General features: G+C 40.8%; 2 protein-coding genes across 10 annotated transcripts in view; one reads left to right on the plus strand and one right to left on the minus strand.

The window, feature by feature from the left end:
* DCUN1D3 (defective in cullin neddylation 1 domain containing 3) overlaps positions 1-16,892 on the plus strand; it is a 53,682-nt gene extending 36,790 nt beyond the window's left edge. For 6 of the 8 annotated variants that reach the window (XM_053557772.1, XM_053557768.1, XM_053557770.1 and 3 more), the window contains 2 exons: positions 9,365-9,900; positions 11,674-16,892. In XM_053557772.1, the coding sequence (XP_053413747.1) occupies positions 9,470-9,900; positions 11,674-12,157 (915 nt within the window). In that variant the 5' untranslated portion in view covers positions 9,365-9,469 and the 3' untranslated portion in view covers positions 12,158-16,892. Of the gene's footprint in view, positions 1-682; positions 759-9,364; positions 9,901-11,673 lie in introns of those variants that run through there. The other 2 variants (XR_008373473.1, XM_053557771.1) reach the window with 2 other exon arrangements.
* A 5,346-nt stretch (positions 16,893-22,238) lies between these two features.
* REXO5 (RNA exonuclease 5) overlaps positions 22,239-24,852 on the minus strand; it is a 48,730-nt gene continuing 46,116 nt past the window's right edge. For both annotated transcript variants that reach the window (XM_053557739.1, XM_053557740.1), the window contains exon 20: positions 22,239-22,518. In XM_053557739.1, the coding sequence (XP_053413714.1) occupies positions 22,437-22,518 (82 nt within the window). In that variant the 3' untranslated portion in view covers positions 22,239-22,436. The remainder of the gene's footprint in view (positions 22,519-24,852) is intronic.

Here is a 24,852-nt window from a genome sequence, read left to right on the forward strand (position 1 = left end):
TCAATAAATATATGTTAATAACATGGACCAACCATATCAGCCCTCTCCCGCCTTCCTTTCATTTCATGCTTTTAATCATTTAAGGACCAGAACAAGACCTACCTTCTCAAGGGAAGTCTGACAGACTTTTTATTTCTCAGTTGTGCTTCTTAGTAAAGAGACCTCAGTTTCCTAATATATAAAAGATATAACAGGCTACTTCTCAGGGTGGTCATGAAGTTTGAGGGTGATAATGCCCCTAAGTATGTAGCCCCAGCCTCACATAGATTGGTTTCACTTCCTCAGTCCTTCTCTGCCCTTCTTTCCATAATAGCAGTTCCCTCTTCTTTACCCTTTTCTTGTCTCCATTCATACCAAGTGTCAGTGTAGGTTAGCCCTCCATAGTATCTGTTCCACAACAGGCAATTAGGTCTTAGCAGTTGAGGCTAAGCTCCTGGAAGACAGGGACTTCCCTGGTTGTCATTTCATGATCCCTCTTTGGAGCCAGAGCATCCACAGGCACTGCAGCCTTGGGGATTGCCCTTTGGGCCCAGCAGTGGCTGCTCCAGGGCTAGGACCAGGCAGGCAGCCAAGCCCATCCCTAGGAATAGCAGCAAGGGCTGGCACGGGGAGGAGGGCGTCTGGAGGCTGATGTGAAGAGAAGGGGGAGGGAAGCCAAAGCACTTGGAGCTGAGATTGAGAGAGAAAAGCTGGAGGCTGATCTTGGTCCAGCATAAACTAAGCAGAGCTGGGCAGAGTTACTGTCTTTGATCTTTCAGGTAAATATCCAAAGCTGTAAGTAGAAAAGAAAAAGAAAAGCCTAGAAGTAGGCTTCCCCAGTTTGTGAGGTTTTATCCTTTTTTCCTGCTTTTCCTTTTCCTTTCCTCCCCCTAACCACTCGTTGTCCTTGGCTTCATTCAAACCCATTTGTTCCTCTTAGCTGAAGTAAGAGACCTAGTAGGTTCTTGTGAGAGCAGGAGATCTGCTCCTTAGTTGCTGAGCACACCTGAATTGCCACGGGAGATCTGGGCTGGCTGCAGAAAAGAGCGCTGTGTTCTAGAAGGGAGGCTTAATTGTGTCACCAACTTTATGATAATTAATAACTATCATAGAGTGTTACTGGGGATGGAGAACCTTTTCATGTTGTAAGTCTGCATTAATTTAGCTGTAATCAAATAAGGCCACATTCAAGAAACTTGGATTAGATATACTTAAAAATGGACATAATTTTCTAAAAATAACTACTATTTACTTAATAATTTCAAAAAATGAAAACTATTTGTTAATTTTTTTTTTTTTTGTATAGGCAGAGTCTCACTGTACCGCCCTCGGGTAGAGTGCCGTGGCGTCACACGGCTCACAGCAACCTCTAACTCTTGGGCTTACGCGATTCTCTTGCCTCAGCCTCCCAAGCAGCTGGGACTACAGGCACCCGCCATAACGCCTGGCTATTTTTTGATGCAGTTTGGCCGGGGCTGGGTTTGAACCCACCACCCTCGGCATATGGGGCCGGCGCCCTACTCACTGAGCCACAGGTGCCGCCCAACTATTTGTTAATTTTAAAGTTAACTAGCCTTTTAATGACTTTGTATTGTCTGCTTTTCGTTAGAAAGCAATTGAATATTTGGATGCAGCATGGAGGTTTGCAGTTTCAGTTGATCCTCTAGAGGGGTGTCAGTCATACGTGCCCTAAGGGCTCTTGATTAGGTTAGGTCGGAGAATAAATGTTCTGTAGCAATAAGTGGTTAAAAAGCAAGAAAGCATTTTTCGGGTATGTTACTGCATTTTTCCATATTTCAATTGGACCTTTATTAGCACCAAATACTGACTTTATAATGTCATCTGTTGAGAGCTTAGTCAATTCCATCTGTAGTTCTTTAGGTGCCTTGGTGATGTCAACTAGGGAGCCTGCCATGCTAATAACACTATGATGTCATATTCTCAAAGACTTTTTATTGTTTTCTCCAATTAATAGGTCTGTAACAGCTGTGTAATTCCTCAAATGATTGGCATCTATCATCTTGTTCCTCAGTGACCTTTGCTAACTGGGGAAAATGTTTATCCAAATTTTCCTTTTGTAGAAGTGTTTTTTCTTTCTTTCTTTTTTTTTTTCTAAATTAAATCATAGCTGTGTACATTAATGTAAAAGGGCATGGCTTTTGCAGTCTTTTGTGGTGTTTTTGTTGTCTAGCATACGAGCTTGAGAACTCAGTTTTCATGGCCTTCCTTCTCTATTTGTCAGGGTAACCTTAACATTTATGACTCCATTTTTTTTTTTTTTATTAAATCATAGCTGTGTACATTAATGCAATCTTGGTACAGTGTGCTGGTTTTATATACCATTTGAAATGCTTACAAGAAACTGATCAACAGTTTTCACTGCACTTTCTTAATTATTGTGTTATGACATGTATACTCTTCACTTAGTAGATTTGACATGTACCCTTGTAAAGTGCACCATAAGTGTAGTCCGACCAATTACCTCCCTCCACCCATCCTCCACCCATCTCTCCCCTCCCCCTCCTCTTCGCCCTTCTTCTTGGGCTATAGTTGGGTTATAGCTTTCATATGAACGCTATAAATTGGTTTTATAGTAGGGCTGAGTACATTGGATACTTTTATGTTCCAACTCCATCCATGTAAACATGAAAGAGGTAAAATCTCCATCTTTTTTTAAGGCTGCAGAAGAAGTGTTTTGATTAAAGATAGCTTTTTTCAAAATACTGGGATTTTTTTTATAGACTTAGTTTTACCTTGAGAAGAAATATTCAAGTTACTTTAATTGGACATAATATCACACAGAAATACTACATTCCTGTAGAAATCTTATTTAAAAATTCACATTGATGATTCTGTTCTTCATAAAATTTATGCATTCTTACAGACATAACATTTTGGCTAACACCTGTCCCTGCAGTAGCCAATGCACTTTAGAATGATACAGCAAATCCACACTGAATACCTCATCGTTCAATAGTATGTTATGAAACTGAGGATGTCAGTGATGCAGGGTTGCATTTGCAGGACTATAGTTAATAATACTTATAACTTGTAAAGTGTCACTTAAAATAATAACTTTAGTACAGAGATTTTGCTAATGCAAGAAATGAGAACATCTGGATCTTCTAATACTTCTTTTATCTGTGCAATAAAAGCCTTCATGTTTTCTAATCATAGAAGGTGCACCATCTTTATATACACTTACTATACTAAATTTATACCAAATTCAGTCCAACTTCACAACATTTATCTTACAAGTTGTTGAAGATTATCTATTCCCATGTTCTGTTTGCAAGAGTGCCCAAAGCAAGTAACTCTCTGTAGCAAAAAAAAAAAAAAAAAACAACCCAGAAACAAAAATTTTTGTTATGAACCTGAAAGAAGTGTAAAACCTGGGCTGAGTCCTTAGTATCAGTTGATTCATCCAAAGTGATTGAACAATATGTAGTATGTTTTCCTTTTGAAGTATTGTATGAAGTTGTTCTGTTAGGCTGAAGCCTAATTCAGGCTTCTGACCAGTTATGGTTCTTCTTGAAAGAGGCACTAATTTGTACTTTGAAACATTAATGTGATCTAAGCATTCTACAACTTCAACAATGCATTCTTTCACAGTTTCTGCATCACTGAAGGGGTTCCCTTTTTTCTCAAGTATATAAACTACTTTATAAGTTGCTTAAATGGCATTATTTCCAGGGCTTACTGCTGTTTGAAAGAATTGTCTTTGCTTTTGCGTTCTATCTTTTAATTTCTGCAGTACAACCTTTTGCGCTTCCTCCTCTAATTTAAAATATTTGTGGTCCTTATGAGTGTTCTAATGCTGATGAGCCTTGAATTTCTTTAATATTGGTATTGTACTATCACAGCAAGCAAATCATCTTACCTTTAGCAGAAACCAGATAATATCACAATTTCCAATCTTCATGAAAAAAGATGTTTTCGCCTACCAACCCAGGAATGAATTGGCAAGCTGTGGTATATGTATACCATGGAATACTATTCAGCCACTAAAAAATATGGAGACTTTACATTTTTTGTATTAACCTGGATAGAGGTGGAACACATTCTTCTTAGTAAAGCATCACAAGAATGGAGAACCAGGAATCCCATGTACTCTATTCTAATATGAAGGCAGCAGAAGAGCTAATACAAGGTAGGGGTGGTGGTGGTGGTGTAGGGGAATGAGCAAGTGGGGAGGAGGAGGGGGATGGGGGTCACGGTGTATGGCACACCTCTTGGGGGAGGGACACAGTTAAAGGAGGGACTTTAACAAGTGTGATCTGTGTGGCCTAGTTCTTTGGGGGAGGGACACAGTTAAAGAAGGGACTTTAACAAGTGTGATCTGTGTGGCCTAGTTCTTTGTGCCCAGGCAGTAGAAAAAAAAGAAAAAGGAAAAAAATCTGTTTTCTTCCTTCAGCATTCTTTTGGTCTTCTTTGACATGATGGGCTGTTAAGCTGACAGAATTAAAAAATACTCTTAAACTATGTAACTATTCATAAATTACACTTCAAACAGAAACACAGTGCACCACTGTCAAAAGCTTATTAAAGATTAGTGTACTTGACCTCCATAAATGCTCACCAACCAGCCTTATGTCGTGGGGTACCAGTCAGGCAGGGGAAGTTTGAATTAAATCATGAGTGTGGCAGCTGTCAATGTAGCCCTTTTGGCTTACTAATGTTCTAAATTGTGTTTGTCCAACTTGGGAAGATTATTTCCTTGGAACTTCTTTTATTCTTAGGTATTTTTTAAAGGTTCGTTTTAAAAATATAAAAGATGAACAAAAATGTATTCATAAAAATAAAAGGATTTGTTCTGTAAAATTTGGAATGAGTCAAAGGGCTGCACTAAAGGACCTAGATGCCACCACATGTGGTGATAAGGCCGTGGGTTCCCCACCCCTGAGCTAAAGCTTCAGCAAAGGCTTCCTGTGAGCCAGGTATTGAGCAGAACACTTTACATGATTATCTCATTTATTTGACCCAACAATTCTTTAAGGTACAACTGTTCCATTTTTTTTTTTTTTTTCAGATGCCCCATTTTTAAGGTTTCATGCTGACAGTTACAGTTAGTTACAGTTAGCCATTACTGTGATTCAAATCCAGGTTTGTCTGAGTTCATCATTCTCTTAATTACTGTGCTTCTGTTTTCCACCTTCCTAATAAGATGCCTTGGCTTTGGTGTGTCTCCATTTATTTTCCCGTAAAATGGAGGTAATTATTCCACAGATCTATGTTTACAAATAGCTATTATAATGTACTAACAAATATAAAGTGATATTCATTAATAATAATGCTGTTACTATTGTTAATAACAGTACTCTATTACTGTTGAAAATTGGGCTCTGGGGTGTCCAAATTGTCCTGAAGATATACACTTCCAAGGTGGCAGTGATAGGGAGGAAGACCAAGTGGGAAGCCAGTTCTATTCAGTTAGTTAACTAAGTGAAAGCTAGAAATCCTGTCGTTTTGTACACCTGTGGGGCTGAAGAAGGAGTTTAGAACTATCTGAAAGCCTACCCCAGGTTAGGGACAGAGCATGACCCGCAATTCAGAGTGTCTGTCCAGCATAACAAATGGCTTGGTTTCATTCAGGATCAATCACAAGGCACTCCTGTGCTGTAGAGTCTGACCCTCCAGGTATTTCTGGGCAGTGGTGTATTTGAGTAAGTCAGTGCTGTGATGTGAAAATCTGCTTTTGGACAAGACCCATGCTAATGACTCCAGGCAAGAATATCCCTGGCTGGGCAGGGGAAAGCTGAGGCCTGCAGCCACCAAAAGGGACAAATGAGGGCTTCCAATAGGCTAAGCAGATACTACTCAGCTACTACTACTAATAATACAGTAAGAGCTATCATAGCAAGTGTTCTCTGTGCGGAAAGAGGCAAATTTGTGCCAAGTACCTTTTATCATACTGGCATTTCCTGACTGAGTCTTTACAACAACTTTATCAGGGGAATACCATTTTGCAGATTGAGGATATTCAGGTTCCCATTAAGATCAAATAATTAGCCAGTTCCGGAATTGGGTTTTGATTTAGAGCTGGAGCTTTTTATCAGGCTGGTGGACATCACAGATTGAGGGCATCTGGACTAATTTTAGGACACACCTCTGATGGGGCTAAGCCCAGCCACCTGCCTGGATCATGGTGGCAGCTGGCCTGGGAAAAGGCAGTGGGCAGGACATCCTTCTTAAGTGCTGGGCACAGACCATGTGATCTCTTTCCAGGGGCTGTTGGAAAGATTTTCTGCTCTGGGGTTACTGTGGTATTGCTCCTGAACTCAGGGCCCAAACATCAGTGTGTTTTCTGTGTAGGTGGGCTCAGCAGTCTAGCCAGACTAGACTGCTATTAAAGGTCATGGTTTCATGAACCAGACAAGCCAGGTTGTGCCTATTACATGATCTTGGGTAATTAACACAGTCTTACTTTCACTATTTTAAATAGGGTTGTGATGAGGATATGTGAGTTAACACGTCCCTAAAGTGCTTAGCAGAGTGCCTGGCATCGTATCGAATGCTTGATAATTGATGACTGCTGTTATTAGCCACTACCCAACAGTCTAGGGGAGTCTAGGGGAGACCTTCAGCCTTAAAACACTTGAAATGCTACCACCCTGGGGCACAGGGTTGTGTACTGTGCTTGAGCCTCCAGAAAGCACTGGGAGCAAAAGTATTTTCTCAGGGAAAGGGGTAGACACAGAAGAAGCCAGATCATTGGCAGCAGTCAGAGTAATTGGGAGGAGCGGGGACATACTCACCATCAGATCTGAAAATATTTTCTTCTGGCTTCTTGTCTCAACACCCATTTTGAATGGGGGTGGTGGTGGGTATTTCAAAGAAAGAGACCAACCAGAATGGAAGGATTCAACCTTCTGGCACTTAGTGATTGATCATCTGTTAAAATTGATTTTCTCCTCTTTTTTCTCATCTGCTGGGCATGTTAAAAGCCTTTAGGTTTCAGCTTATTCTGCTGTGTCAGGTTATGAATAGATGCTGTTTACAATGAAGGCCTGGATGGGTAAATGGGATTAGGACCTCTTTGGGAGCCTCATCTGTTCTGTGCCTACCTGAAGGCCTCAGTGCCAAGATTTGGAGGAAGTTGCTATAATGAAGCATATGTCCAATGGGGGCAGAGTGAGTGGCCTGGGGTAGGTGAGTCAGATGGAGGCCAGAAAATCCTCTTATCTCACTGGGTCCCCATGCCTCCCTCAGCAGCAGGAGCTGAGCAGCAAACCCTGGTGAGTCAGCGTGCCTGGGAATTAGAGTTGCCAGTCTGTGAGCATGTGGGGTTTGTGTAAGTTTAGGCCTTTTGTTTCTTTCAGCATTCTAGTCTTTAGAAACACAAATCTGGAAACCAGACCCTCCACATGGTATAGTCCTTCTTGTTTTGAAATAATCCAGCTCAAACAGTTGCTTTCCTTGTGTGGTGGTCTTTGGAGAATTAACCCCTTGTCTTTTGAAATTTTAATAAGTTGTATTTATGGCTAATCAGCTATAGTTTTAAAGCATAAAAATACTTTAGAAATCTTACCTGGGACTGTCATTTTCCATTTGGTCTTTCCACCAAAAGATCTTGTAAGGGTTTCACTTTATTTTTGAAGCTAAGTCAAATTGCAAGTCTTTTGAGGGCATGTATGGACATGTCTTTTTGTCATTTACTCTTTGAGGGTGGAGAATAGGACAGGTCCTGGTATGATTTGTCTCCAATAACTGCAGGAATGATACTGTTCTTCATTTTAAATTGTTGTATACTCAGAGCTTACGCTTAGAGGGAATTCCTTTTGAAGATAAGCCCCCATTTATCCAGGCACTATTTGGAGGAAGCTGAGTTTTTTAGGCATAGTTTAAAGTGCCAGCCTTTCATAAAATTCTCCCTTTTATCCCATTGCCAGTCCTTGAAGAGTTTGGATCAGGAAGACCCATGAAAGCTCCTAGAACCGGGGAGGCCCATGTGGGGCTAACACTGACTTTGGTGTCTGCCCTCCTTGCTATATATACTTCTGGCTCCTGGTCTACATTTCTATTAACAATCTCATTTCAGTGGCTGCCATTATAATAGCAGTAGGCAAAATTTTATAGCTATTATAATAAATTGTAAGTGGATTTTCTAGAAGACTAGTTGAAGGTTAAGAATAAGAGTCCCAAATAGAGCATCCTTAGAGAAATCACTTCACCTCTGGCTCAGAAATGTCTAGCAATTCGTTAGAGTCTCACTTTGCTGCTCCTGGTAGAGTGCTGTCATGTCATAGCCCACAGCAACCTCAGACTCTTGGGCTCAAGCACTTCTCTTGCCTTAGCCTCCCAAGTAGTTGGGACTACAGGTGCCTGCCACAATGCCCGGCTATTTTTAGAGATGGGGTTTCTGTCTAGCTCAGGCTGGTCTTGAAGTTGTGAGCTTAGGCGATCTACTTGTCTCAGCCTTGCAGAATGCTAGGATTATAGGCGTGAGCCACCGTGCCCAGCCAAAAACCCAAAACTTTTAAATTACATTAATTAACCACTATGATGAATTTGTTAGTTATCAGTGCATACTTTATCATCTAGCAATTATTCTACCATTTAGAGATTGTATCTGGGCAAATCAGCCCTTTTTTTAAAGTGGAAACACACCCCTTTCAAAAACTGAGCATATAGGACAGTCATGTTTAGTGTGAACTTGGCTTGCATTCTGAGTGTGGCCTTGATGAGGATCTGAGGGAGGGAGAAAAAGAAACTCCTTGTTGAGGAAACTTGGTTTGGAGCAAAGGCTTGGTGGATGGCTTTTGTAGGCAGGTGAGGTAGGGCAGAGGAAGGGCATTCACCTTCTGTTGTGGGATAGGCCCAGAAAGGACTCTGGAGATAAATTCACTTTGCTGCTTGGCTAGGCCCTGCTTGTAGTCTTAATACTGTAAATTCTTTATCTCATTACGCTATTATGAGACTGTATATTTGTCTTGGGTGTGGCCATCCCTTCTTCCTACTTAAAAAGAAAATATGAGAATGTTGGCATTAGGAAGTAGATTAGATGAAGCTTTTATTTTTTGCTTTCTGGGTTAACCCAGGTCCAAATAACTTTCATATGTGATGGCAAGTTGGCAAGACAGATTTCCTCTGGAATATTTCTGTCAAAACTGTAGTCTTTGATGCATTCTACACATGAATCAGCCTCTTTGTAACCTATGTTACCTTAAGAATTTCAGGAATTTCCCTTATTGGTTCTCCATATGTGCCCTAACCGCTGCATTTCTAAGGTAAAATTAGTGCTGAGGGAGATGATGAACTCTGTTATCACCCATGGTTGGTTGTTGGCCCACTGAAATAGAGCAGTGTATCAGTGCACAGTCCCTGGAGGGTAGTATCCATACCTTGGTCCCCTTACCCAGAAGTGACTATTTTCTATTCCTTCCAGGTTGGCTGGCTCCTCTGACTGATGGCATGTTGAGGTACATGGGCCAGTGGCAGCGAGGGCATCTGATCCAGAGGGGGCCACTCTAAAGGCCGGGCTACCAGCACCATGGGCCAGTGTGTCACCAAATGCAAGAATCCCTCATCGACCCTGGGCAGCAAGAATGGAGATCGTGACCCCAGCAGCAAGTCACACAGCAGGCGGGGTGCAAGCCACCGTGAAGAGCAGGTGCCACCATGTGGCAAGCCAGGTGGGGATATCCTCATCAATGGGACCAAGAAGGCGGAGGCTACCACTGAAGCCTGCCAGCTGCCAACATCCTCAGGAGATGCTGGGAGGGAGTCCAAGTCCAATGCTGAGGAGTCTTCCTTACAGAGATTGGAAGAACTGTTTAGGCGCTACAAGGATGAGCGGGAGGATGCAATTTTGGAGGAAGGCATGGAGCGCTTTTGCAATGACTTGTGTGTCGACCCCACAGAATTTAGAGTGCTGCTCTTGGCTTGGAAGTTCCAGGCTGCAACCATGTGCAAATTCACCAGGTTAGTCACAAACACTTTATGTCACCGGGTGAGAAGAGGAAGAAAGAGAATACCACTGGGTAGTGGTGCTCAGCTAAGATAGAACTGGGTTGGCTTCATAGGCTTCATAAGTATTTCTGAACAGTTTTTCCAAAGCTTACATGTTCTGAGCAAAGTTGTGGTTCTGCTCTAGAGAAGTACCCCTAAATACCCTTAAGAGTTTAAAATATATAAACCTGGCTTGACAGCAGACCTACTAAATAGGAATCTCAGGGGATAAGGCTCAAGCATTTGCATTTTGATAAAGCTTCATATTTGGTTCTAATGTATACCCCACATTTCTTTTTACACAATAAAACCTTTGCCTGAGGCCAAGCACAATGGTTCACACCTGTACTCCTAGCAATCTGGGAGGCTTAGGCAGGTAGACTGCTTGAACTCAGAAGTTGGAGACCAGCCAGAGCAAGTGCAAGACCCCATCTCTAAAAATAGCCAGGCATTGTGTCAGGCTCCTGCAGTCCCGGCTACTTGGAAGGCTGAGGCAAGAGAATCACTTGATCCCAGGAATTTGGGGTTGCTGTGGGCTAGGATGCCATGGCACTGTAGCCAAGTGTTAGTTGTCTTAAAAAAAAAAAAAAAAAAAAAAAGCAAAGACTGCCTAATTTGTAGGTCAATTTTCAGGCATATTCTAGTATGATTAAGCAGCTTTTGAAAAACGGGGCACTGATCATTGTTGCCTTAAATGAGAAGTAATCCAGGGTGAGCCCTGTTGCTGCTCAGCCCCCCTGCTGTCTTGGACCTTTCTTTTCATTCACTCCTTTCCCTGTCACTTCACTCCCTCAGTATTTATTGTATATCTATGATGTGCCGGGCACTGTGAGTGCCAATACAGTTAGCATATCCCTGGGGATATGCTTTGGTTCCTCCAGGACACCAGTTGCCCTTTCTAGTTCTTAGCATATTTATTGCCTGCCCTCAGCCAAGCCTATGTGCCGCAGGGAAAGCTGGCCCCTGTTATGAAGCAGTAGTTTTAAATACTATCATGGTCATCCATCCCTAGGAGGTTTGGTTTGTACACCACAATGAACGAATAAGAGACCTACCATACTATTTCTAGTGTACGTACATGCCTCCTACCCTGGGTAGAGCCCTCAGATGCCTTATTTCTTCAGTGTATATGCCAATCTCTGAGAAGATGATCAATGTGAGACTATGCTATAAGCTGAAAGTGTTGGATAGATTTTAAAAACACAAACCAACTTTTTTTTTTTAAAAAATAGAACTTTGATCTCTGGTGGCAGAGTTACCTAGGTTCATCAAAAATCTTTGGCTCCAAAAGTCTCTCTTGGCAGTCACCAAAAATATACCCAAAACAACCTACAGAGAATCAGAAGGGAAGCAGGAAGCCTCCTCCTCTGGGAAGAATAAGAACCTGCAGCTTAATCACTATTTCAGAGAGGGAAACAGGGCAGGGAGCAGGAGACCTGAATTTAGCTTTGTGAAGATGAATGAATGAATAAATGAACCTTACCAGCTGCCTACAATATGCCAGCACTTTTAGAAGCAGTAAGCATTTATTAATTTGTTTAGTCCTCACCAAAACCCTGTGAAGTAAGGTGGTATAATCACCCTTTGACAGATAAGGAAGTAAGACTAATTAGTGGAGGAGTTGGGATTCAAATCAGGCCATCTGCCCTCAAAGCCATGGCTATTAACCCCACTATAACATATTGCCTCTCAGTAAGTGATACAGTTTATAATTATTAATTACTCCCTCTCTCCTTCCTGTTGCAGGAAGGAGTTTTTTGATGGCTGCAAAGCAATAAGTGCAGACAGCATTGACGGAATCTGTGCACGGTTCCCTAGCCTCTTAACAGAAGCCAAACAAGAGGATAAATTCAAGGATCTCTACCGGTTTACATTTCAGTTTGGCCTGGACTCTGAAGAAGGACAGCGGTCACTGCATCGGGAAATAGCCATTGCCCTGTGGAAACTAGTCTTTACCCAGAACAATCCTCCAGTTTTGGACCAGTGGCTAAACTTCCTAACAGAGAATCCCTCGGGGATCAAGGGCATCTCCCGGGATACTTGGAACATGTTCCTTAACTTCACTCAGGTGATTGGCCCCGACCTCAGCAACTACAGTGAGGATGAGGCCTGGCCAAGTCTCTTCGATACCTTTGTGGAGTGGGAAATGGAGAGAAGGAAGAGAGAAGGGGAAGGGAGAGGTGCACTCAGCTCAGGGCCCGAGGGCTTGTGTCCCGAGGAGCAGACTTAGTGGCTCTGTCCCAGGAGCAGCAGCAAGGATCTGCCCGCTGCCCTGCAGCCAACCGAGGAATTGGACCTTTCTGGAAATTACTGAAGATCCGGATATTTTCTACTTTACACCTTTCTCTGCCTTGTATCTGAAAGGGCTCTAAAATGCTGTATCATGTTTTAGGCACTTTCTTCATTTTTTGGTTATTTTGGTTATTTTTTGGGGGGGATCCCCCAAAATATTTGAACCTGGCTACATGTTGTGTATCTTTTTTTGAAGCCTTCAGATAGAATAAGCCTGCCATTTCTTGCACAAATTAGGTTTTTTTTTGTGGGGGAGGGTGTAGAGAAGGGTGGGGGATGGGACCGTTAGGTTGAATTAACATTACAAAATGATACAGTGCCAGATCTCAGTTTTGCATATTGTTTTTCAGGGCAGGTCTGTACTGTGTGTAGTGCTGTTTACATGGTTAAATTTAGGTTGTAATAATTATTTTTAAAGATTTACACAGATTTGAATAGCAGTGTTAACTGTTAACCACATTGCATTAATTCCCAGGCGAATTAGAGCTCTTGGAGTGCCAAGGCCAGCCAAGAGCATTTGTAGCCTGGTGACAAACCCCTTTTAAGCTAATTTATCCAAATCCCTTATTTCCCTCACTTCTTGCTCATTCCTTCTTTGACCTATTGCATTTTATGTTGAGTTTGTCCATCAACATGGCTGCACCTGTTAGTCAAGTGAGCATTTTTTTAAGAATACATTGGACTGAGAACCACTTAAGCATTGAATGCAGAGAAAGCAGTGCTACCTCAGTTTTGCTGGAAGTAGACTTCTTTGATAGTTTTCTTTCTCTGATGAAGTTTCTATATTTTCATGTTGTAAGTGGAAATACTTTTTTTCTTCTCATTTGCCTTGGAGCCAAAGTTTCTGTTCCTGGTGGTCGGGGAAAGTGTGTCTGCCGGCCAACTTGACTTGAAGGAAAACTGTGGTATGGAGCTCTGCTTGAATTTTTTTTTTTTTTTTTTTAATTTCTTTTCTTTGAGTATCATCAGCTTACTTGTCTGGCAAGTGCAGAAGCCTGGGGTTGGCCTGAACTCTGCCAAACAAATAATCAAAATGTATTTAATAGTTAAATGTGTGCCCTTTCCCTTCTTGCTGCACCCATGTTGTCACTTAGCCCCTAGGAGTTATTTATTATCTTTTTGTTAGCGTCAGGCTCATTTGGGGTAATGTGATGACTGTTTAGGTTTACATGACCCTTCTTTACCTACCCCCAAATATGTATATATACATATATAAAATATGTATATATTTTACCTATATAAAATATATATATATATATATACATATATGTATCTATATTCCTTTGTTTCTTTGCCTGCTAAAACTGGCCATAAAGAGGGAGCTGCCTTCAATATATAAAGTATAAGAAGAGTGCCAGGGAACATCATTGGAGTTTTGAAATCTGAATTTGGGCCATTTCCACTAAAGAGAATATGACTTTGCTTAGTCCTTTCCTCACAAGAGGAAAGGCCTGGTTCCCAGACTTCTCTGTATACTTGCTCTGGAAGGCCAGCTTTGGCCAAACTGCCACAGAGGCTTGAGGAGCTGACTATGGTCCTTCCTGGTTTCAGTAGAGGGTCCTCTTGTTATTTCTCCATTTTAAAAAATTTGTCCTCAAAAAACTGTACTGGAAGAGAGGGTGGCAGGAACTTGTATAGTTCAGCTTCCAACACTTTGAAACAATAAAAAAGGGAATCTTTTAAATAAAAACTTATAAAAATATTTATACTCTTGAGGTAATGAGACTTTGTCTATTAAACATTTGGGTTTCTCCCTTTTACCTACCAGGTATCTCAACCTGGGCAGGAACTGCACGTTTTAAATTACTATATTAGTAGCCTTACAGCTCTGTGCTCCCATCTTTGCAAGGATGAATATTTAAGGAGTTTCAGTAGTTGATGTTTTTCTAAAATTGATATTGACATAGGGAACATACTTGGAATTGCTTTTTTCTTTTCCTTTTAATCCTAAACAGATGGGAAACTTTAAAAGCATTCACAGTAGGTAGGTTAACAATACTGGAAGGCTGAAGGGGGTCTTCAGCCAGATGTCTGGCTTTGTTCTAGCTAAATAAGACACAAGACCCTTATGAGAGCCTCCAGGTGCCCCCAGCAGGTTCTGTGGGCTCAATTGTAGTTGAGGTATCCAGACTGAGGTCTTATAGTGACCTTTTCATCCAGCCAGTTTGCAACCTGCTTTTTCTTGTTCTGGGTTCTGGATTGGGTAGAAGTTGAATGAAGGAAAAGCAGGCTGCTACTAGCTTGGTAAGGCTCATTCTATCCCAGATCAAAAGAACGGATGGGAGAGAGGTACATGAAAGAGGAGGCAACTAAGGACTCTGAAAACGAGACTCCTTCCCCAGCCTGTAAGAAAACATTCCATACATGAGGTATACTAGAATGGGTGACTTTTGTTTTTAAAAGAACTATTCAGCTTCCCCACTCCTCACAAAAGAGCCAATTAAAAGATTATTTTTGGTTATGTTTTTAGTGGTTCATTGGTTATAAAAATGCAAATAGGAAGAAAAGGGAGCAGACAAGGACTTGTAAGTTCCTTCCAGGTTTTAGTCCCGGATTTCAAGCTTCTGCTGATGGGACAGTGCTTGACTAATGATTTCATGAGCATAGGAGCATAGAGCACTTTTCCTGCAAAGGGATCCAAGGTGAGGCATATGCTTCTGGGAAATGAAAAGCCTTGTTCCTCTCAACCTAGACATAGGTTTGCTGCTTAATAGGTAAGCAGTAATTCTATAGAGGAGACCAAATGTGTGCCCTTCAGGTAAGCCAGTGCACCCTTCCCTTAGCAATGTTATACCCAGGTGATGTGGAGAGGGGCAGGATGTGGGTGCCATTTGAAAATAGGCACATCTGAGAGTGACTACATCAAACTGAGTATTTGTCTCAGGAGATTACTTGGTTTTGACAAATGGCTTTGTGAGCTTCTTTGGTGTTTCTTTAGCGATTTTATTAGAAAGCTGGTATGAGTTGAAGTGTTGCTTCATTGATCTTTCCCTCATCCTTGCCAAATTTAAACATATCATTCTTAACCCCACCATGTAATGACACTTTGCTGTGCTTTAGCTGGCTGCCTCAGCTGCTCTCCCCTTATCCTGGCAGATGTGCCCACTTGTGTGTGTTGAGTTCAAGAACCCTTATCTGCCCTTCTGATAAGAAACTTCTAGAACTGGGTGAAGATTTAAATTTCAACCAAACTTTCAGGCCCAGGGAAATACAATTGAAAATTTATAAGGCAGTGTTTATATATTAAACTTCCCTAAGGAAGGTGTAAACTAGCCTTCTTGGAAAGTAAGGATTAAACCACACAGTATTAGTCTTTGAAACAGTACTGATCTCCCTGGGGCTGGTGCCAAAATTTGGTCCTCAGTGCTGGAGGCTGCAGGGTGTCAAACATTTACTTGATGGCATCATATACTGTATATACATTTACCATGTCAGTTCTTATTAAACAATGGTGGGAAGTTACTAGGATAAGGATTTGTCTAAAAGTTTACAATCCAAAACTTAACCTGTTCGGGACTGTTTAGTCTGCCATATTTCAAGTGAGGTCTTCAGTGTAGTGAAGGCTCAAAGGTAGAACAGTTTTTATACAAGGTAAAGGCTGGCAGAAAGCTGCTGCTAGGGTCTTCTGCTTTTTGTTGTTGCCTGCTTTGCTGTTTTTCTTGTGTCTCCTATGTTGGCTTAGTTATGACTTGAACATCTTGGTAACTGACAAAGTTCTTCCTTGGGGGACTACAGCAATATCTTGTTTAAATGGCTGAGAGGAGTATTAAAGTTATTGAAGTGTGTTAATTGAGACTCATTTGAGGACATAAAACATTAGCCCTCCTCTTACTCGAGGAGTTATATATGGAGTTCCTAACTTTCAGCCCCTTCAGAGTTTATTCCTGTGGTAATTATAACATATCCCAGTTTAATCTGAACTGGAACTGCATGTTGGTAAGAATCAGCAGGGTTCCCTCCCATCCCCCATTTTTGAAGGACAAAATAAGATGCTTGAGCACTGGTTGCACAAGCCAAGGTGGTTTGAATAGCTTTGAGTAAACATAGGGTTCTGCTTTTGATTCAGGTGCTGGGGCAATCATGTCTTCCCTATTCCTCTCTTTCTTAGAAATCCAGCCTACCCACCGTCTTTCCCTGATACTTAGAACACATCTTGGATATTGCCAAAGGAAGCCATTCAGCAGCTGCTGCAGATCCCCCGACACACATACACATTTGCTCTGGAAGAAGAGTCTTCCCTCCGAACCTAGTTCCCAGTTCCCAATCTGTGATTAATTGCTTTTACCTGTTGCACTAATTCAAAGGGGGAATGTGAAGCAATAGGCAAATGGGGCTTGGATGAATTGGTCCCACAGTACCCTGCCTTAAGCCGCTGAGGTGATGAGTTCACTGCTCATGTGACCCTCCACCTTTGTGGATCCCTCTTGGTTTGTGACCAGTGTGTCTGTTTCTTGAGGTTGTACAAACTTGACAAAAGTTAATACTTTTGTTTGTATTCTCTGCACTGTTGCACTCTCCACTCAGCCCCTTGAATATTTTTGTTAACTTGTTACACACATTTTTGTCCTTGATGTCTACATTATCTTTTTCTTTTAATGTTTTTTTTTTTTAATTTGGAAGGTTACCTGCTGTTGGATTTAATAAATTTGTTTACTTGACTATTAACATTTCTATAAAAGAAAAAAAAATCCGTGGCTTTATTCTGGGGGGAAGATATACCTACACAATGGGAGCCTCTTGATACATTGAACAATTCCTATGGTTGGGAAACAATTCAGATAGCATATGACCCCAGGACCCTACATGTGGGTGTTGACCTCCCACATGCCAAGTTTAATGGGGTAGTCTTTGGGGATTCCAGTACATAAAGGCAAAGCAAATTAGTTCTTACAAGGTCACTACCTAGTCTTAGCTTAGCAACTGATGTGCATTCCCATGAGGAATAAAAATTGAAATTTTTAAACACCGTAGATTCATGGCCCCTAGATCTATTAGGTATGGCAGTGATTAAGACAAAAGACACAAGCTGAACTTGGCTTTAACTGGTAAGTGCCATTGCTATGTAACCTCTGGCAAGTTAGTGAACCTCTAAAGTTTTTTTTACTCATCTGTAAAATTAAGGCACACTTCTATTGCAGTTATAAAGCACCTAAGACACATAAATGCTCAATCATTTTAAGCTCTCTTTTAAGTTTCTCCAAAAGGATGTTAGGTGAGCAATGTAGGGAATCTAGAGAATGGTGGGGGTGGAGAGGGGGGCAGGGGTTGGCTGGCATGGGTATGTATGACACTTCCCTCTTTGGCACTCACTTTTCTATGCCAAATTAGGTGTGGGGGAGCTCACACTAACATGAACCCTGAGGCTCTCATTTTATACAATCATCATAGACCACTTAAGACCCTTAGCTTCCTTCCATTGTTATCTTCTGTCCAGTTATTCAGGAAAGTTAATGACTGGTCATCTTTGATGGCAACTCTCATGGCTTTCTCAAACATCCCAGCCTCATGTTGGTATCTTCTAGTGAAAGGAAATTTTTTTCTTTTCAGTTGCAAAGAGCCTGGGAGTCATGTTACATTCTCTAGCTAGGTAGAGGTTTCTGAAGTTACCTCAATGATCTGAAGGGTTTTTTCCTTATCCTCCTCTCTTATTACCAAGTCAGACCCAGGTGGGAGCTGGAAGGAAAACTAGGGGGTGAATTTTTTATCTCCATAACATTCCCCAGTTGGCTCTTGGGCTTGTTTCTTCTGAGTTACTGAGTCAGGGCCTCAGGAACAGGTTTAGGAAATAAAGTGGAAGATACTGAGTTGGGCGTTTGTACTGAGCCTGGAGGTATTCAAAGTGCTGTGCAGGTTATATGTGGCTAAAATTCAATTTTTAATTAGATGAAGGCAAACTACACATAATTACCAAATGATCTTAATTGCATATGGAATGGACTTTTTCTTGCAAGAAAGATACACTGAAGGTGGTGCTGAGGGGTTCAGAAGAGTACAGTGTTCTTCTAGCTATGGGTTTTGACAGAAGTCTAAAAAAGTTAAGTCTGCCTGGGAAAGAGGATGCACTGTCTCTAAAGCCATAAAGCCTCTACCAGGGCTTAATGTTATTTCTGTGCAATATTCACTTTGACTCCGTCTCTGGGTTCAGGAGAGCTAAAAAAAAAAAAAGAAAGAAAAAAGTCCTAGTAGAATTTAGCAGCAGCAAAATATCTTAAATCTGTAGGTTTTGTATGCCATACTAATGGGGATTCTCCATGGGCCCTGTGCTTATCTTGGGTGTTGCTGCTAAAATTGCTAGGAAAGTAAAATGCAGAGCTGGTTCTAGTACATACATGGACTTATAAAGATGCCATCCTCCTCAATCAGGTAATACAGATTGTTGGCTAAAATTATCTAAATATTGGGGAAAAGTTACTTAGTGCCAAAATAAATTCCAAAAATAATAAGGCTATAAAGTATATATAAACTTGTCAGTGGATATTAATTTCTCCATCAATCTAGACTTTTTAACATAAAAGCAAATAGAAGAAATCATAAGCTTCTAGAATGTATGTACCTTAAAATAAAAAGCAAACTAGAAACATTTTTGCAATAATTTATAAATGAGTACTATACTTAACCCATAAAGAGCCCTTAAAAATTCAGTGTGGAAAAGTACTTCTCAACACAAAAATAGGCAAAGGATATACACCAACTCACTGAAGAAAAATATCTGGCTAAAAAGTTGGATGCCAATCTAAAGGGTATTCAAATACACAGAAATTAAATCTACAATGAAAACATTTTTCTTTTTGAAAACCAATGAAATTCGCAAATATTTGAAACAAATCCATGCTAATAAAGCAAAAATCTTTCTGGAGATAAAAGAACCTTATGTTCATATTCTAACCCAATAATTTCACTTTGGAGCTTTTCCTGAAATAACTGCCAAGGATATATGTGCAGGGATATAATTGGCAGCAGCATTTAGTAACAACTTACAGGTCAACAACAGGATACTGTTTAAAAATTATGGCACAACTCAATGCTGAAATATTAAACAGCTACTAAAAACTCTACTTTTGAATATTGAAATGCCATTATAATGGAAAAGTTTGATAGAAGATTACAAAGTATTGGTAGTTGATTCTGGGTGATAGGATCAGATATGATTTTAGTTTTTCTGGATTTTTAAAATTTCCAGTAATGGTTTTTTATTTTACAATAGGGGGGAGATTATTTACAAAAAGGAGGACAAAAGGAAGAATGAACATGGCCGAGTATCCTGAAGAACCCCACTTCAGGAAGGCCAGAAAATAGAGGGATATTTAATGTCTGAACCATGAGTTTTATAAAAATGCTTAAAGTTGGCTCAGTGCTCATAGCTCAGTGTTTAGGGCGCCGCGGGCCACGTACACCAGGGCTGGTGGGTTTGAACCCAGCCCAGGCCTGCTAAACAACGATAACTGCAACAACAACAAAAAAACTAGCTGGGTATTGTGGCAGACGCCTGTAGTCCCAGCTGCTTGGGAGGCTGAGGCAAGTGAATCACTTAAGCCCAAGAGTTTGAAGTTGCTGTGAGCTGTGACACCACTGCACTCTACCGAGGGCAACACAGTGAGAATGTCTCCAAAAACAAACAAACAAAAAATGCTTCGAGTTGCTTTATCTACCCCCCAAATGAGAAGTTGTTCTCCAGCAGCCGCCTGGACAGCCCTGCATTGGCTGCCTAGAAGGGTGTGGGAGGAAAAATGCACAAACGCACTTATGAATGGAATGTGTGTTTTGCAAGAGGTCAAGTTGGCAGCTTTGGCTTCCAAAAGGTGGGAGCATCAGCCGAAAGAACAGCGTGTGCAGACTGAGTTCTTGTGTTGCCGGCCCCTCTCTGCAGTTCTGGAGTTGGAGCCCAGGGGAAACCTCTAGCCCACCTATTCGGAAGAAAATGGCCTTGGCTATTCTTGGGAGCAAGAAGAGTACTCTTGGTACAGGGAGCCCTAATCTGCTCTTTCTGCATTTTCAAAATGATCCTTAGCACTTAATCTGGGCTTTCTCTGTTTTAATGCTCTTAACATCCTTATGAAGTAGGTGCTAATTTCCCATTTTAAAGGTGAGGAAATAAGAGGCCCAGAGAGGGAAAATTCATACCTAACCCAACATTCTGCCATTTTCCACAAATAGGATCTTTGAATTATCACAGTCTATAAAAGTAGTTATTTCTACAGCCGTGGAAATGGACTCGTATGAGGTTACATGACTTGCCCAAGAATACTCAGGCACAAGGCTGAAGTTCTAACCCTGGTCTGTCCATATTGAAAGCAGGCACTTAATTTGTCCCTCAGGATCGGAGACTCAAGAGGTAAACACAAGATAAGCTCCCACAGCTTTGGAGCTTAAGTGGGCAGGATGGAATCCAGTACTGTCAGTTTCAAGTTGTTCTTGGGGCACTGCAGCTGAAGTTGGCAGTACCCCTAGTGAGGGGGCTTCAAGTTGCAGGGTGCCAATCCCAAATCAAGCTTTTCAGTTCTGGTTCCATATAGGGCCAGATCTTATAGAAGCTACATTTAAATTTCCATATGGGACTAAATCTTACAGAAGCTCATTTCATAGGATTAAATATTGCCCCAACTACCCAACTTTGAGAATTTTCTTCTAATTTTAAAAGTGATATATATTGAAAGTTTAAAAAAAAAAATCCAGCCTAAACACAGAAAAGTATTTGGTAAAATCTAACTTGCCACTACCCAGAGACAAATACTGTTAACATTTTGGCACACAGGCCTTCAGGTTTAGTTACAGACCTATGCATAGCTTTATACTACTCTGTATCCCTCCGTACTTCACATAATACACAATATTGTGATGCATAATCTCTAATCTCACCTTCACAACACTCCTGTGAGATACATAGGTCACTATGAAAATTTTGAGACACTGTCATGGCCCATTATTTCACTTCCAAGTAACACTTGACAGAGTCCTTTCTGATTCACCTGTGCAAATTTCAACTTGCTCGGCTTATCGCAGTGTTGCTGAGAGGGCATCATTTGTTTCTATGTACAGAGATCTTACATTTGTTGATTCTTTTTATCTCAAAACTTTCATAATGACCCACATAGGTACCATTATTATTCTACGTACAGAGATATAAATAATTTATTCAAGTTCACACAACTAGTAAGTAAAAAATCTGGGATTTAAAGTCAAGCACTCTGGATCCAGAGGTATACTGCCTTTTTCTGTGGATATCTTTCATTGGAGATTTTATTTCCTTACATATACTCTTTAAAAATGACTACCTAGAATTCCATTGTAATAACTCCATGATAGTTCCTTCATAACATGTTTTTGTGAAAACATCCTATTACCCTAAGATAATACTTCAGAAGTAGAATTGCAGGGTATTAGTGTAGAAAGAAATTTAGAAAGTCTTTTGGCACAATGTACATTGTATGCCAATTTATTTTTTTCTGGAGGGCAGTTAATACCTTTACCAGTTTTGTGTGCCTATGTCCTGTGTCCTTTCCAACACAGAATGTTATCAATTTGAAAGCTGACTAAAAAGCAGAGCGCTGGCTTTTACTGAATTTGAACTTTCGAGATCCCAGGGGAGAGAGCTGGTGTGACAGAGGCACCTACTGGTGGAGGGAAACACTGCAACCATGTTCTGAAGGGAAGGAGGATTGCCAAACATTGAATAGATGGGGGTTTCCAGAGTTGGCAAAAAGCTTAAAGAATATTCCACTCTCCTTTGCCTAATGGACTTACCAGAATTTCAGTTCAGCCTTTCATTTAAATTTCATAAGAGCTGTTGGTGAGAAAACAGTTTATCTTAAAAAGAAATTTGCTTGGCAGATGCTACAACATTGTCAAACTGTCTAATTGGTTTTCTCCATAGAGAAGTCAGTGGTCCCCGTTTCCTGATCTGCATACACCATGTGATAGGAGTGCCACATGGAAAGAGCACCTGCTTCAGTGCCTGTGTACATAAACTCACACAAAGAAACAAGCTGTGGTTTTCTCCCTCATGCTGTCTTAAATGAAGAATGCTTGAATTCTAGGCATTTATTGAAAATTTATACATGCCATATAAGTGATCTAGATAACTGATACACAAAGTTTCCACAAAAGCTGTCTTCCAGTTGGAGAGGCCTGGCAGCCGTTGGAGAGGCCACAGTCTGATCATATTCTCTGCCATTGTCCACAAGGGATAAGAAATGGCATATGGAAAGTGGTGGGCAGATTCATGAACACAAGGTTGAGGTGGTGCTTTCTTCTTCATCTTTTATTCCCATCAGTCCTAGGCCAGAAAGTGAACCATGAGTGCTGCAATGAATAAGAAATAAAGGTAGGTTTTCATCCATATGGTTGAATGAATAGTTATAAACTCCTGAATAAAGAAGATTAAGTTTTTCTGAGTGTATGTATGTGCCATGGGCTAAGGGGCAGGCAGGTTTATGGAAAGTTGCTTGATAAAGATGGTTCAATGAAAATACTGATTAGTTTCAGGGACTAAATCCTAGTTCTGCCACTTAAGAGATATAAGGCACATCTCAACTGAGCCTTATTTCTTCAATTATAAAACTATAAAATATTTAAATTACTATCTCACAGGATTTTATGAAGACTATTGACAGTAATAGCCAATACATACTGAGAACTCACTATAGGCAAAGTACTTGTATCACTTAATACTCAAAACATCTGACTGATGTAGGTACAACTGTTGTCTCCATTTTTCTAAATAAACAGGCTCACCAACATTTTGATTTGCTCAAGTCATGCAACTGTTAAGTGACAGAAGGAGGATTACATTAATGGCAATCTGTTATTAGAGTCCTTAAAAATTGCTATTAGAGTCTTAGTCATTTTAAATACTTTTGTAGCACCTATTACATACCAGGCACTGTTTGAATAACCTTACAAAACATTAACTTATTTAATGTTTGTTGTAAAACACCTGGTAGAGGGCAGTGCCTGTGGCTCAGTGGGTAGGGCGCTGGCCCCATATACCGAGGGTGGCAGGTTCGAACCCGGCCCCAGCCAAACTGCAACAAAAAAATAGCTGGGCGTTCTGGAGGGTGCCTGTAGTCCCAGCTACTCGGGAGGCTGAGGCCAGAGAATCACCTAAGCCTAGGAGTTGGAGGTTGCTGTGAGCTGTGACACCACAGCACTCTACTGAGGGCGACAAAGTGAGACTGTCTCTAAAAAAAAAAAAAACCCCAAACACCTGGTAGAGTGCTTAGAATTTATGAGTCATCTAATACATGCTAGTTCCCTGCCACCTTGTAATCAATATTCATTCATGCAATTGGGTTAGAGGGTTGAAAAGCCCTCTGAGGCAAAGTAGGCAAAAACATACAAACAAACAAACAAAAAAAACCACAGAACATCTTCACCTAATGTCTGAACTTAAACTAGCAAGCAATAGGGTTTGGGGTACGGAGAACTGGAGCTTTGAGGGTAGGAGACTGCCTCTGGAATCAGAACAACCATCCCAGAGTCCAAAATCTGTCTATGCACTTACTAGCTGTGGGACCTTAGGTAAAATGCTTAATCTGAGCCTTTTTCTTCCCTTGTTAAACAGGATTTCTAACAACCTCAACCAAAAATACATATAAAAGCATTTAGCAAAGTACCTGATGTTCGTTAAGAATTTGATAAATTAGCACAGTTACTAATATTTTCAATTACTAATTTCGGTAGCTATCAAAAATGTAAGGATTAAGAGCTGAGTGAGGTCCCCAGCCTGAGGAAGGCTTTTGTTGTTTTTACTATTCCTCTTCCCTGAGCCATTTAGTCTCAGAGTATCTGCTAGCATCATGGGGATAGCTGCACAAGGCCTAGAGAAGTCAGTCCCACAGCAGGCTTAGTCTGGGGAATGTAGGTTACTGTTGCTGGGCTTGATCAACATGTTCACAAAAATCAGTATGAATTTTAAAAGAAAGGAGCAAGTCAAGTTTCCTTACTGCAAGATTTGCTGCTTCTAGAAGGTCTTACCTCTCCTGAGTTGTCAAACTATCTTAGGATCTTAGTCAGAACCTAATGCTGACCCCAACACTCCCTCCCAAGCCTTCACCCTCCATGGAATATCCAGGCTACTCTGGAAGAATGATTTGGGCCACTCTTGCCTTAGTTTACCTATACAAGGAGGAACTACAATCTAAGTATTCTACCTGGGAATATGAAGATCCAAGTCTTCTACCCTACTTCTATACACTGTCCCTGAAAAGCTATCTAAGGGCAAATCTGCTCCCTCAAACCCATGCTCTTAACCAGAAAGCTTTGTTGGCAACTTCTGGTCACTTTTTTAACCTAAGGGTTGTTTCTGCTTTTCAGAGATTAACAGTTCTTTAAAATTGGCCACCAGGTAGACAATCTGACTCAGATATAGTACAAGTACTTTAAGATAGAAAATGAATTTCTAATATAGGCTTCAAGGCTTGAAGTATTCACACTTTGCCATTTCCTAGAACGTCAGAAACTTAAGGTCTTTAAAAAAAATAACAATCCAATGGTTTTCAAAAAAGCCATTATCTTCTTTCCCTGCCTTCCCCAATATATGCACTCATTCATTTATCCACCCACTCACTCATTACAGAACTTCCCATCTTTATATTTTGAGATTTAACATCAGTTTTTCTTTGAAGAGTTTACAGT

The sequence above is a fragment of the Nycticebus coucang genome, chromosome 12 (genome assembly GCF_027406575.1).
Source record: "Nycticebus coucang isolate mNycCou1 chromosome 12, mNycCou1.pri, whole genome shotgun sequence".
In the NCBI taxonomy this organism is placed as follows: Eukaryota; Metazoa; Chordata; class Mammalia; order Primates; family Lorisidae; genus Nycticebus; species Nycticebus coucang.